The sequence below is a fragment of the Halyomorpha halys genome, unplaced genomic scaffold (genome assembly GCF_000696795.3).
Source record: "Halyomorpha halys isolate HHAL.00 unplaced genomic scaffold, Hhal_1.1 Scaffold1239.1, whole genome shotgun sequence".
Lineage (NCBI taxonomy): Eukaryota > Metazoa > Arthropoda > Insecta > Hemiptera > Pentatomidae > Halyomorpha > Halyomorpha halys.
Genome location: NW_027112118.1, coordinates 205,158 through 220,668, shown reverse-complemented (window position 1 = coordinate 220,668; position 15,511 = coordinate 205,158). Strand labels below are relative to the sequence as shown.

General features: G+C 31.7%; 1 protein-coding gene across 1 annotated transcript in view; it reads right to left on the bottom strand.

Annotated features, from left to right (window-relative positions):
* Positions 1–15,511, bottom strand: part of dnc (phosphodiesterase dunce) — a 104,895-nt gene that overhangs the window by 15,580 nt on the left and 73,804 nt on the right. Inside the window, exon 4 of the mRNA XM_014433640.2 lies at positions 8,339–8,553. Coding sequence (XP_014289126.1) covers positions 8,339–8,553 — 215 coding nt within the window. The remainder of the gene's footprint in view (positions 1–8,338; positions 8,554–15,511) is intronic.

The following is a 15,511-nucleotide window of genomic DNA, read 5'->3' as shown; positions in this document are numbered from 1 at the left end:
GTTGATTGGAAACGGCCATTTTTTTTAAAATGCTTGTTAGGATAATTCGAGAAAGTTTTAAAACAAAGTCTTAGCTCTCTAAAATAGCAATAGATAACAATTAATTTACTGCTTCACCGATTCAGACATGAATAGGGTAGTACAAGATAAGAGTTCATAAATACAGAAAAAAGGAAGCACATCTCACGTCAAGAGACTAAATACGACTAGCAGAGATAGTGCATAACCAGAGGCGGATTTTTATGCAATTGCATATTTGATTGGCGCGTTTTTTTTTGTTTTTTTTTTGTTTTTTTAAGCCGTTGATCAAAAATCTTTACGAATCTGTGCAACCAGAACCAGTTAGCCAAGTTTTATTTTGCAAATTTGACGTTAAGTGCATATACTTGCATATTTAAAAGAAAAAAAAATTAAAATGCAACAATGAAGAAGAAATTCCAGATTACAATGGTATCATAAAATCTATAGAGAATTAATCTTCATTTAAACCATTTGAAGGCTTATTAGCGGCAAAATTCGCAAAGTTTTTTTTTTTTGTAAAGTTCTAAATTATTTTCGATTTTTTTATCAACCACCTACCATAAAACAGATCTCCTACTTTTAGAAAAACTTCCTCGTTTAACAAGTTTTAAGTCCATATTAAGTTGCGGTCTGTTATTTTGAAGTTAATAAGTTCTATTCACCTGTCTAATGACTGGAGTTTTAGAAAATTATACGTATATGTAGAAAGCGGTGTGCATAGAGGCGGTAGGAATAGCAGACGAAACTTGGTAAAGTCATGGAGCTTGAAATATAACTTTGAGGAGGGTTATGAATACTTGGCTTATGGGTAAATGTTTGAGTCTAGGACACTGAAGTCAGTCGACAGATAGAATTATATCTGCATCAGAGAGATTTCATTTGATAGGGCTTTGGGAGATGTAGAGAATATGTGGGTGGAGCACTAAGCCTCCAATCCCGCCCATTCATACACCATACGAGGGATACAGAGCAATATCTTCCTGTAATTTCTATCACTCTGGTATATTCCCTTTAAAAAAAGTGAAATAAAAAGTTGTTTAAAAACTTTGTATGTATGTATATGCATATATTTTTATTTATCAACACCTGAGTTTTCGTTTAAACGTAAGGCTGCAATTTTTATTTTATGAATATATATAACTTTAATCTCAGCTGTTTTTTTTTTTCAATTATAAGTTTATGCTTGAATTCCTTCCCAAATTCTCCAATCCCATATCACAGTCCTCGAACAATGGTGTCGTAATTGGAGGATTAAAATAAATTCCAACAAATCACATTAAATTACCTTTCCGTAGATCTTACCCCTGTCGAACAGATTCTCTACCTTGGACTACATCTGGACAAACGACTGGCCTGGAATCCTCATACAAGACTGAAAAGACAAGAAACTGCACGTCGATTACGAGTATTACAGCACTTACTGGACAAACGGTCTAAACTTCTAATTCATTACAAAAGACTGATCTAAATGACCGTAATAAGGCCAATCTGAACTTTGGGGCTCCACTAAACCTTCGAATTCCTCTCGTATCCAAAATCCTTTGTAAAATCCTAAATGCTCCTTACTTTGTTACTAATAAAATCATACATAAAGACCTTAATGTTCCATACGTAACCGATCTAACTATCATTGGCCCGAACCAGATATCATTCCTTCCATTATAAACTCCCTAACCACCCAAACCCACTAGTTTCTAACCTTGTTTCCTCTTCCATTCCTGACAATCCTCCGAGGCGCCTGAAAAGAAGATGGTCACGAGACATGCTAATGTAAAACTTCATTAGAGTGCTACCGATGGGTGGTTTCTCTGCACGCCTGTAATACTCCATTTTAACTGAGATCAAATTTAGTAAATGTATTATAATGTACAGTTGTAAATAACAATAAATAAATTAGGTTTAAAAAGAATGTTGGAATTCTTAGTATATAAATCAGATCGGATATGGACCTATGATTACCCGAATCACCAAATAGCACTTCTGGTCTTATATTTACGTATTATAACAACAGGACAAAAAAAGTCCTTATGAAATACCAAAGTACACATCGAATATATCAAATAAATAATAAAAAGATGTAGAAAAACAGAAACAAACAAATAAAACCCCACCCTTATAAGTGTGACGAAAAACATAAAAACCAACCCCACATCTCTGACTCCACTCGAGTATAAAATTCTAGACCTCTTACTCTAGAAATATAATAATAATAAAGGCTTAGCGAACTCGAAATTTCAATGCCGATGCCACCAAACCATTGTCTGGGTCAAAACCAAATTCCTTCAAGTTCAGCTTTAACACAATCCTCCCATCCATGTTTCGGTCTACCTCTAGAACGTTTAAAAGTTCAGGGCTAATTAGCATTGTAGTGATTCATTCCTTACCAACCCTGTCTATGCACATGCACCCGGTGACGCCCGTCCAAATCCAAATCCACAAGATCAGTCTTGACGGAGGATTGGGCAAACTACACCTACGTTTCGGTCTACACGTCGGACTTTTACCTGCCGGATTAAATTAAATTAATTTATTTGCCGGATTAATTAAATTTTTATGAGTTCGTTCGTTACTAAACCCAACAAGCACATCTCATTCGCAGCAATCCTATAACCTGCATTAATTTACCGAGTACAGTTCACGCGATTCGGCATGTTGTAGTCTTCAAAATTCTCCAGTTAACTCACCCCTTTTCGGTCCTAATGTTTAACGCAATACTTTATTTCCATAAACTTTAAGGCGTACGTTGTTTTACCTTTTGTTTAAGAGACTACGTTTTGCATTCATAGACACATGACACGCAAAGAGACGCTAAGCTAAGCAGTCTCGAAATTGAAAAATAACAAGCATTATCCACATTTAATTTTGTTTTCATTTCCTGATCAATTTCGTTTTTTCTAGTTAAGGTAAACCATAAATACTTAAACCTTACTATCTGTTCAAATATTTCATGCAATATCGATAACAAAGAAATGCTAAGCGTTTCTGCAGTTTATAATATATTTAGTTTTAGTTCTATTCGTAATTATACCGAGACCTATTTCCTTTCAAGATTTTATTAACATAGTAATATATAGTATTTATTTTAAGGACCTATATTAAATTGACTAAGAAAAGAAGCAGAATATTGTGTCTGCAAACATTATGTCAGTCCTCAGTGAGATGCTTTAGATGATAAGTAAGAACAAAAGTACATTCTGTTAGTGAACTAATATCTATTACATCCTATAAATAATAGCTGAACATTTCTGTGATTTAATATAATCAAGGTCTATGAGAAGTCTGTTATGAGCAGATAATCGTTAGGACTCGTCTATAATTTGTGAGGAGGAAAGCACTGCCCTAGGATTTGCATGTTGATTAGGCTGAGTATTAAATCATGGATGCGATAACACATCTCCAGGTGAGGAGGAATCTACTCCCATCCTCATCCATCCATCAGCTTGGAGAACCATCACGTCATAACAGGATTTAGTCCCGTCTTTCCGCAATTATCGTCAACGAGTTTTCCTGAGATTTTCCTAAATTATAAGCTTAGGTGAATTTTCAACCCCTTCGTTCAGTTTTCACTTTAACAGAATATTCAAGTAACTACGGCATAAGATTAGGAAATTACAACTTTTATTTATTTTTTTTAAATATAGATATCTATCAACTTGAATCGCAGTATTTGTTAAATACGATAATTGAAAATTTGGGCCGTAAAATAATTTCCTAGAAGCCTTAAACTTGAAGTATCCAACTTTAAAACTTCCATTTACAGGTATGTATGACTAAGTCGATTAATCTTTTAAAAAAATGTACTAATCAATTAAACTTATATACTAATTACGTTATACTATTTAACCATCGATAAATATAAGTGAATAATATTTTAAATATAACAGTATTATTATTATACAAATATAAAATATACGATATATTAACTTAATATATAGTTATTATATTAATATATATTTAGTAAATTAATATTAATTATTATAAATATATAATGCTAATTTTAGGGTATAATTGTTTTGAAGATGAATCAACTTGGGCAAAAAAGGTTTCGTTGCTAATGGTTTAAGGCCCGAAACGTTGGAGAATACAAAGAAAGTTGAGATACTGGATCCAAACTTAGTTTTATTTTTGATTAATTACTTACTCTCATACAAGGAATGAATATATAAAACATGAATGAATTAATAATAAAAAACTTAGCGAATCCGAAGCTTCGATGCCAATATACTAATATACATTAAAATCTCTCACGCTAGAACTTCAGCCTTCACAGAATCCTCCCTCTATGTTCGGTCAAACTGTTAACTGTGTCAGTTAAATTTTTAGGGATTCACTTGTAACTAAGCCTAGCAAATTCACATTAATCCACGGTAATGCTACTACTTCGATTGCATTAACATCAGTACATGCTCCGCAAATTAGTTAGCCTGATAAATTTTACAGTGAAAGTACCCTTCCTCACACCAAATATTCTACGTTATAATTTATTTTAAAAGATCTTAAAACGTTGTTTCTATCAACGTGATCGGTAAAGTTTTGCACCCAAATCAAGGTTAATACTTTTTAAATTATAATTTTCAAGTCTGAGATTTGAGATCAAATAAAGTTAAGAACCAATTCTTCAGTGAGTTAAAAAAATTATACATGTAAACATTTTAACAAACCAATTTAAAAAAATAAATATTTTTTTTAGAATTAAAGAAATCCATTGGTGTTACAGATACTTCACCATTCAAATATAGATCTTCCACTTTCAATATAATTCAATCATAATAATAATTATAATAAAAACGTTTTAATTACAAATTTACAATAAAAAAAATAATATTTCACATGGCTAAGGGCACCCATCCTCATAAACGAACAATATTAAATTACATATTATTAAAACTGTATTTAATTAAGGTATTTTCCAAAATATCAAGTTTGAAGGAGGAAAAATTTAAACAAAAATCCTTCACAGAATAAAACTATATAAATAAATAAATGAACAATATTAACTAACAGGGAGGGTAATTATCGTTTATTCTTATAAATAAAATTTAATTTTTTCCAGTTTTCTATAATTAGTTAAAAATGCTGGACTCCAAAAGGGTGAGACATAAGTGAAAAACTGTTGTAAACCTAATTAATTTATGTTTCGAGCTTAATTTGCATTTTTATTAAAATATGGGTACACTTAATTTTTTTTTATCTTCCTTTCTTTTGGTATGTTGTGTAAATGTGAGAGATCTTTCTAAAGTTAAACCTACGTATTTTACGTAGCTTTGCCAAAGAAAGAGGATAGAGTTTAGGAAAATATGATTACGCTTTGTATAACTTTTAATATTAGGCAATCATTTATTATTATATTACTGCTCCAGGAGTATAATGACGCAACTATAAAAATTGAAATTATACATGAAAATAAAAATAATTCGAATTTGTTTTAATAGAATTTTGTTTAATTATTTTATAATAGTATTTATAGGCATAGTGAGTTACTATTGCATCTTCCAATGCATTTTAATTCATAAAATAATAAATACCAACCTCACAGTAACAAGTGACATGTAAAACACCAGTGTTCTGAATACGTCATATTTCTGAAAATATATCACAAATTTTACATTTTTTTGCGTAATAGGAAAGCAACTAAACATATGAAGAATACGTTACAAAAATGTTTATTTGAACCGAAAAATTATGTTTTCTTTAAAAAAAATTATAGAAAAACTGGTACTAAAAGTATTTAAGGATGTCTTAACAGGCTTAGTAGAAAAAGGGAATCATGAGGCTAATTAAGTCTTTTAACTTGTTTTCTTGAGGGCTATGTTGTAAGCTTAAACATTAGTCTGTAATGACAAAAAATGTAAATCATTATTTTGGTACGATAATGGCAAAAACAGCATTCAGGTTATTTTGTGAAATGGAATAAGTATTTATCGATCTAAAATGCATTTTTGAGCCAGCCTAGACAATAAAGTCAATTTAACAACAAAATTGCAGTAGTTTTATTATTCTTCTGGAGCGGAGGTATGATTAGCAATAGTAAGCATTATTCACTTAACTAAAACTCCGTCCGTGTGAGAAATCCATAGTGAGCATTTTTAGAATAATATCTTGGATAGCCTGAGAGTGTCATTTCGGAAATAGTAACGTCAACTGAAAAAATGGTTAACAACAATTGGAGCTCCTTCTGCATAAAAGTAGGGGATCCAATTTGAGGAAGGTAGGAAGTGAAAGCAAAAGTAACACCAGAAGGGCTTTGATGAAAACTGAAACGTTTACTCAAACCTTTGAAAGTGCTCTTAGCAACTAATCATCCACTCAGCGCTCAATTCACTAACACTACTCTACTTTTCTTCAAAGGGCTTAGGAGTTGATGAGCTGGTTGCTTCCAGCAATACCGGTTCAAGTAAATATTAACACTAGCAGGCGAATTCTTTATAAGTCAGTCTTATCTTAACCTCAAGATTTCGAAGGCAATGAATTATATATCCCTTTACAAGGAGTGATCAGTATTTATGAAGAAATTATGGAGATCTCAGTACACCGAAAAAAAATGTTTACGGAACGTTTTTAACGGAATGGAAAATAAGTTACGAATTTTGTATTGACATAAAAGTTGAAAGAAATAATTAAAAAAACTCATTAGTTAATTAAATTGCTGCGATCCATAATATCGATAAACTTTTGTGGTTCCTTGCCTTAAGGGATATTGGGAAGCTACCATTTTTAAAGATTATAAATAAATTAGATAACAAATATTTCTCAAGACATAGTTTTTAATAAGAATCAATTTAACATATCAAATTAAAAAAGTACTTTACAGTTAATATTTACAAAGTTTTAACTGATTTTTTGAACAATTTATTGATCTATGACAAATTAAATTCTAAAACTTTTTGCATATTTTTTAAACAATGTTTCTCTGATCACTAGGTTTAAAATTCAAAGTTCCAACATATCTTCAGCCCCTATATTGATACGAGTCCATAAAATTTACTGATGTCTGATATACTCTTTAGATCATACAAACTGCATATTGGATTCTTAGATTTTAGTTTAAAATGTCTTTATTAAACAACGTAGACCCATGCTTAAGTAGTAAAATATGATCGTTTGGATACAATAATTTTTACTGTACGTATGATTTTAATCTTTGGTAGACAACGTTACATAAAAATCTAGAAATCTTTAAAAATTGATATTTTTGTTTTGTTCTAAGCCTCAGATGCAACTTATTAGATTGATGAGCTCTGTATTTTTTTGGGATGGTATGGGTTATTGTGGCTTAGGGAGGTTCTGAATATCATGGTGAGTTGTCCCCTCGTTTCCATAGATACTACAATGGAAGGGAATCCTCCGGTAGGGGTGACGCAATGGGAGAAGTAGGGTGGAGGTCGACTCAAAAACCCCTCCCTATAGTCGTTGGGCTAGCAATAGCACTGTGCAAATTCCCTAAAGTGTAATGTTTAATTGTCATAAATATTTAATAAATAAAACAAAAACTAATAAAAAAAGAGAAATCATTTTTCTTGAACGTTAAAATCTATAAAAGGTTACGCTAATTAAAATTTCTATAACAAAATGATTTACTCGCATCCAGCTGAATGAATTCAGGGAATTTCTATTGAAAATTTGAACACAGAGTTTAGCTATATTAAGGAAAGGAAAAAATGACAAATTTGTAGATGAGACTCGTAAGGGATGAGCCTTGCCTATGAGATCAACGGAACTTTACATTCTACTAAAGTTGGAATTTAAATTCCAAAAAAAAAAAAAATTAAGGAGAAATTGTTCTATTAGGGATAGTATGTCCGCCCTTCAAAAGAATCAGGAATATTTTTTAATTTTAAGTCTATTTTCAAATTTAATTAAAAAAATAATTCCTTCCGAAAAAGTTAAATTAAATGTTATTTAACTATTTTAGAAAAAAAAATTTATCTTTTGGTGATTTAGAACCAACTGTTAATTAATTAAATACAAAAATAAAAATTTCAAGACTAAATAGGTTGGTTTTGGAATGCAACGCATCATTTATTTAATATAATTAGGGATGTTTAACATTATATTGATCTTTATGAAACGTTGGTTGTGCACTGCGGGAACTGTAGTCATCTAGTGTCGTCCTCCATCAGTCTGATCGGATCGGGTCCAATATAGGATTACCCTGAGCAGTATTGTCCTATCAATGTTTAAAAAAAATACTGTCTTGCAGTGTATAACGAAGTTGCACTGACCCAAATATGAATGACAGAAAGAGGTATCTTCTCCCCCTTAGACAGTCAAAATTTGCAAGTATTTATTTATTATTATGTAGTTTCTTCTCTCTTACCTTTCCTAATGCCTCCTCGTTGGGCGCCTGTACTCCGTACTTCGGGAGGGTCTCCCCGGTGAAGGAATTGGTGTGGGTGAGCGGCCGCTTGACGCCGGAGATGTGTGACATAGGCACCACCCTTCCTGGTCCCCGCTCCTTCCTCTTCGCCGTGGCTCCTCGTGGCTCTGTCTCTTCCACCCGCAGGGCTGGTAGGTCCAGCTCCTGCTGTTTGTCTGCCAAATGAAAGTAAAAAGATTAATATTTCACCTTAAATCATTTATAAGTAAATTGACAGTAATATAATAAGATATGTTATATGCTTGTTTTTTTTTATTTAATGAGGTAATAGAAAGCCACTTGTGTTTAAGGATATTTGGATATTCCAGGTAGATATGTAGTAGATTTACGGCTAAATAGAAAATATTTATTTAACAATACCTAACGGGGACTTTAAAACAGTATTTTGAACTCTGTTCGGAACCATGTACAAGAAGTTTATCGATTCATCTTGTCATACAAGATAAGTAAAAACGTTTTCGAGCAAACATTCCATCGGACACAAAAGTTCAATACAGTTTGCAAGTTATAAACAAGTGAATAATATTTCGAAATGAATATCGCTCACTATGATACCATTTGGTTTTGTTGGCATGGTTTTCATAAAACAAAACAATAAGTTTTTGGTTAATTTATTCTGACAGCTGATAATTAGTATTGATGTCATAACAGGATATCACTGGTTCATTAAGGAATATTCTTCCTGTTTTCATCCAAACAAAATTTTTTAATTAATCTTCTCTCCCTATATATAGAAACCCACATACTCTTAACATAGATTGATAAGAATGTGTAAATAATGCAGTATTACATTGCTGGTGCAATGCCACATTGGCGTATCAGAAAATTTCAGAGAGATTTAGCTTGAATTTTGGTTGCAGATATAACATAATAATAAAGGCTTAACGATCCCGAAGGTTCGATGCCGATACCACCAATCGTTGTCTACACACATTTATCCTATGACGCCCGCCCAAACCCAATTACAAAAGATCAGGTTATGACACAATCTTGCCACCTACGATTCGGTTTACCCCTGGGGCGCTCAAACATCGACTCAGTGCTTATGAACTTTTCAGGTATACGCCCTTAAACTTAAACGCCCATCTAATTCGTTGCACTGATCCTTATCACCTGAATTGTATTTCCCGGGCGCATTTTCCGCAATTTGGCATTGTGAAATCCTTATTAACTCATTCTTGTTTTGTCCAAATAGTTTACCGAATTCTTTATTTTCAAGAACCTTAAGGCAATGTTCCTCCCTTTGTTGTCTACCTTTCGCATCCTTAAAGAAAAATCGAAAGGATAATAGTTTTGTAAATTCTAACTTTTAAGTTTATGGATAGTAAAAGCCTTAACTTTGACTTTATTTCCTAATGAATTTCATTTTTTCCAGTTACCCGAGACCTTAATTACTTGAACCTTTCTACCTGTTTAAACTCAGTTTGTCCTGTATCTATATAACTGAAATTTTTTGGAGTTTCTTCTACTAATCATGTGTGCAGATTATTATTGTTAATTTATAATTTTGGTATGATCCAAAAGGTCATTTTATGTTTTCAAATAATGACGTCACTCTATTCAGTTAGGACATGGTGAATCTGCAATACACCCCGATAGCAAAACTTGCAGATAGGTACGGCTGTCTGGCTTTGCACCGACGACATCCCTGGTGTCAACCTAATTAGAGCTAATTAACTCATTGACAAGCTGGCACTACGAGCTTATTATCGGAAGTTGGCGTCTCATTCCTCTCCTACAACAGCATTATACCAAACGGAAATTCCCTGGAACATTCTTTATCCCTCCTGGGTTTATCGAACCGAACATCTGCCCTAGCCTATTCAGTTCCTTGCCTATTTTTCATAAGACTCCTCTCCTTTGCTCCTTCGCTAGATTCCGGTCCGAAAGCCTCTTTCATCTCGTGAAAGCTTAACTTACATAAAAGCATCCCCACCCACTCCCTTTGGAATCTGCACAGATAAATTGGAATATTTATTGCTTTGTAATAATACAGAGGACTTTTCTTCTCAATTGAATCTGCTTAATATGAATTCCATAAATATATAATTTTTTTGTTCTTCTTTTTATTAGTCGCGGGATCCATATAATAATCTGGAAATAATTAATAAATAATCACAAATACACAGAAATAAATTTAACAAAAAAAAATGAAACAGTTTAATTTAGAAAACGTTGAGACTTTATTGTTTTCATAGTCATGTCAATCGTTTTATATCTGTAATAACTATTAGACCTAACTATTACAATTGCTTATTGTATCTATTTAGTTTATAACAGTACATAACATTATATAATACAAATCAAGAAATAACTTCAGGCCATTTTCCAGTTTCAAGGGTTTTTTTAATATTGCTTGATTAAACTATCTTAAAGTCTGATGTTCTCATTTTAAGCAAATATTTCAAAAATTATATAGGACCATCGCTCCTTGGAGGTCTTGAAGGGGCGAGGATGTCTGTTCGGGAAGGATGGCTTTTTTTGTGTTACGATCTCTTCTTGTAAGATTGTGACATGAGGTACATCCAGCAACCTACACACTATAATTATCTGTTTGAAAAGTCAGATAAGTAAGGCTGCCACGGAGGGCGTGAGTGGATGGTTTACGAATCTTTACGAAACTTGGGAGTGGTTTAAACTGCACTGAAAGAATTAGAACCGGAGATTTTATTATAAAATAAAACGTTTAAAAAATTTTTCTTACTTTGAAGCCAATATTTCGCCCTTAAATCTAAATGGTGATAATATAGGAAAAAAGATCAAACATTTAGCTTTTTAACAGTTGTATTAATGTAGTGATTCATAAAGAGTAAAGAAGTTATTAACAATTACAGGAACACTGGACATCAGGAGAAAAAAAAGTACTGCAAATAAATTAAGCTTCAAAAATTTCTAGTTTATGGTATTTAAAGATTTTAAACGACGCTATAAAATGTAATTTGATTTTCATAAAACAATTTTTTTGAACTACTTTACTGAAATCCTCATGTTTTTTTTTTTTTTGTGAATAACAAATCATTTAATAGAATCAGTAATATTTTTAAAATATATTTTTCTTCAGATAGAGACAAAGCGATTGGCATATAGTAACCATGAAGAAAATGTATACTTTCATTTGGAGCTAGGCGCCAAAAATACTTCGTATTGTTAATAATTTTTTTCCCCGGAAATATGGGAATAGGCCGAAACCTTCCCGGAAAAATTCTGAACAGTTATCAAAGATCAGTTAGCCCATAAAATACGAACTAACAAATATTGATTTTTATATCAATATATTGATAAAATAAATGTTATTTTTATATTTAATATTTTTAACACTGTGATATATAATACTCATTTATAAAACTAATGACCTGAGAACAATAAAGTCTCGAAACACCGCCTCAAGAACATATATCATCATTAGCCAAGGAACAAGTTATCAATATATATACCTACATATGTTTACCGTTGTTCCAATTGATTCAATATTTAACTGTTGGCACTATAGATAAAATACCAATCAAGCCGAAATGAAAAAAAACCTAGATTATAGATAAAACAAAAGACCTGAAAGTATAAAAGAAAGGGGGGGAAATATTCACGGTTTCTATTAGGGTAGTGCTATAGCCTTATAGATTTGGAGAGGGGGAGGGGCTAAAAGCTGGAAAGGGTCCTTCTCTAAAAACATTTTTTTTTTTCCTTCTAGGCTAAAGTTTGGCTTTTCAAAAATTACTCTAACCTAAAACTTCAACATTCATTCCCATTTAGAATCCTTCCAATATTAATTTTTCTATCGAAAACTCGAGATCTTTGAATAGTTATTTATAAAATAATTAAAAATTAAGTCTCAATTTTTATAATTACGAATACCTTTGAACATTGAGATTTACTGTTTTATTATTAAAATTTAATAAAACAGCAAATCTTAATGTTCAGAATACGATTTATCATAAACCGAAACGTTATTCCGATTAACAATTTTCTTTTTTGAAATCATGAAGTAAATCTTTTTAGTTTCCATTGCGATAAAATCAATCAAGTTTCAGTAAATTGCACCATTATTATAGGAAATTGTAACTTTATTTAGATGAAAATTTGAATACTTCTGGTGTCTGCCAAAAATATTCAGGGTTCTACCCAGAACTGAGCAAATATTGGTCTCTAATTTCAAACTACGACGAATCTTCCCTCAACGGAAACCCCTTCTTAGCGAAAATCCCTCTTAATGGATAATTTTTTATTTAGTTTCCGTCCAATGAGGTAGAAATTTAATGTATTTGAACCCCCTTCATCACAGAAGCCCTGCATTCCGGACTCGAATAACTGCTTTATGCACTTCGTCAGTCAGTTCTTAAACTGAGCGGGTGTCATGGTGCGTGAGTGACTGTGGAAAAATTTAACATTTCCATAAATGGAAAATAAATAACGAAAAAGATATTTGTAGAGGTACGAATAGAAACGCATTTAGAGGGTATTTTAAGAAACCAGGTGGCTTTGACAAGGAAGTTAATTTGAAGCGATTCAGCGAGGACAGATATCTGCCCAAGCACGAAGACCTTTCAAGTCAGATTGAACAAACAGAGACTTATTGAGAACTAGCCGATGGTAAATTTAGCTTGGGGAGACTCGACGCCAATTCTGCGCCTCAGATTATTTAGTACGTGATCAGAATTGCATATTGCCAAAGGGCACGAGGCTCACGTTCCAGTCTTATATAATGTTGATAAACCGGCGTAGCTTCCATTCCGTATCATTCAACCATCAATCCCAATAATTCCCTTGAATTAATGATTACTGTCAGTTGCTATTCAGCATACCAAATGATATTGTAAAGGAAGTTAGGTATATTGGTTAAAATAGTATTTCTGTCTTGGACTCAGTTTGTGTTGAATTTTCTTCAAAATAAATCAGAAGCGAAAGTTGGTTAACTACTGTCATTTATAGTCAGTCATTATTGTTGATGGTCGGCCAGTAGGTTGAAAAAATGGAATGTACTTTCGACATTTAATGGTCTTGGGTGCAGTACTCATATGGAAATGGGAGGATATCATCAGGTTTATCAGCCATATCGACTTCATAAAGGCTGAGTGTGGCCGAGTAGGGCATGTGATCCATGGCTCATTTATTTACAAAAAATTATTTTCCAGCCAACAATCGGACTGAAACATTATCCGCAGAGATAAGAGACAAGGGTCACTCGTATAACTAAAAATGGTTTAATGGTTTATTCAGACACCAAAAGTTTTTAATGATATGGTCCAAAAAAAAAAAAAATATATATATATATATATGTACAACAACTATATAAGAACGTAGGTTTTTTGTTCATTTTTGGATTAGTACTATATTATAAAACTGGCTACACTGTAAGTGGCTATTCGGTGTTGCAATCTATAGTTATCTTAACCTATACGTGATGAACATAACAAATATATAAATAAATATTGTAATTATAGTGTCTTGTAATTGATACTGTAATTTTATGTTCCCGATAAGTTTTATATTAATATTTGCTCTGTTATTCTTCATAACTATGTTTAATGGACGTTTAATTATTAATAATTTAATTATTTTATACAGGATTGCATTTCTATGTATATTTTGAATTGTATTATAGTATATAGAGGAGTTATATGAGCTCTTGTAACAATATTGATTACTGATTATTATGAAAAATACTACTCGTTGTGATAAGTAATGATTTTCATTAATGAAAACAAAATTGGGCTAGCGTCACTCAGTTTAGAAAATTCCCTGATTTTTGTTTTTTCTAAAAGTTCCTAGCTGTTGATGTTTTTTCATAAAATTCTCTGATTTTTTTCACGTATTTCAGGTTTTTCGGCTTCGGTAGATACCATGATTTTTTTTTTTCTATTCCGACAGTCGATGTACAGTTCCAATTACGGAGCAGTTTCTGCTCAGTGCTTTCCTCAAATATTGTCAGAATAAATAAAAGGAAAACATAGTATTGTTTTTACGTTGGCGAAATCAAAGACTGACACCTTCAATAAATAATAATTAATGAAAATCTAAGGTAAAAATGATCAGTAAAAAGTTGGATTTAATATTGAAAGTAAACATTGTCGAATTTTTAATCCACAAAATTACTCTTCCACAAAAAAAAAAAAAAATCGAACGTGATTCGATTCTTGTTGTCATCTTGTCTTAATTGTGTCGTTCAAAGGTATTTTGATTTTTCAAAGCAATCATGATTTTCAAAACCAAAACTATAAAATACAGTCATTTTATGAGATGAAAATAAACTATATTTTCAGTTTAATGCACTTTTATATCCTGTTTTAAATATTGCAGAATCATGATACTACAATTTTCTTCATCTTCGATGTATTAGTAAAAATATACAACTCGACTTCATATATTTTAAAACTTCCAATAAAGTATTGATCATTTAATAATTTAGAGACATATATCTTAGAGAGGTAAGTTGTTATAATTGTAAGTTGTTTGGTTATTGTGCACAGTTATAAGCTATAACTAATGATTATTATTGAGTACAATATTAAGTTATTGTAATTAAAGTGATTTAATGAGAAGAGAATTGTAATAGAGAACAGTTAGAGGTCCCAGTGAGATGGGCTCCAACTCCAAGAACCTGCCCTAAATTGATCAGGCCCTCCCAATAGCTTATTGTCTAGGAAATGGAATTCAGTAATTTAACAGCCACCCCTTATTGAGTAGATATACAGCCATATTATAATGCTCCGTACATACTTCTATTTATTTAGCTCATTCCATTTTGAAGGGAAGATTGTTTGAAATATGTATACTGTGTACTATATCTGAAACATCATTGTACGGAATTATTTATCAATAATTTTAGCAAAATTAATCTTCAAATTTCGTTATGAACAGGAAAATACAATTTTAAATAGATTACGAGGTGTAGATAGTTGACCGTAGATTAATGATTGGAGAAGTTTGTCGGGGGGTGCGGTCAGCAAAGAACAACATAAATAAACAAAACCATTCTTTGCGGCATAAAATAAATAAATATGGTTTTGTTTATTTATGTTGTTCTTTGCTGGCATAAAATAAATAAATATGGTTTTGTTTATTTATGTTGTTCTTTGCAGGCATAAAATAAATAAATATGGTTTTGTTTATTTATGT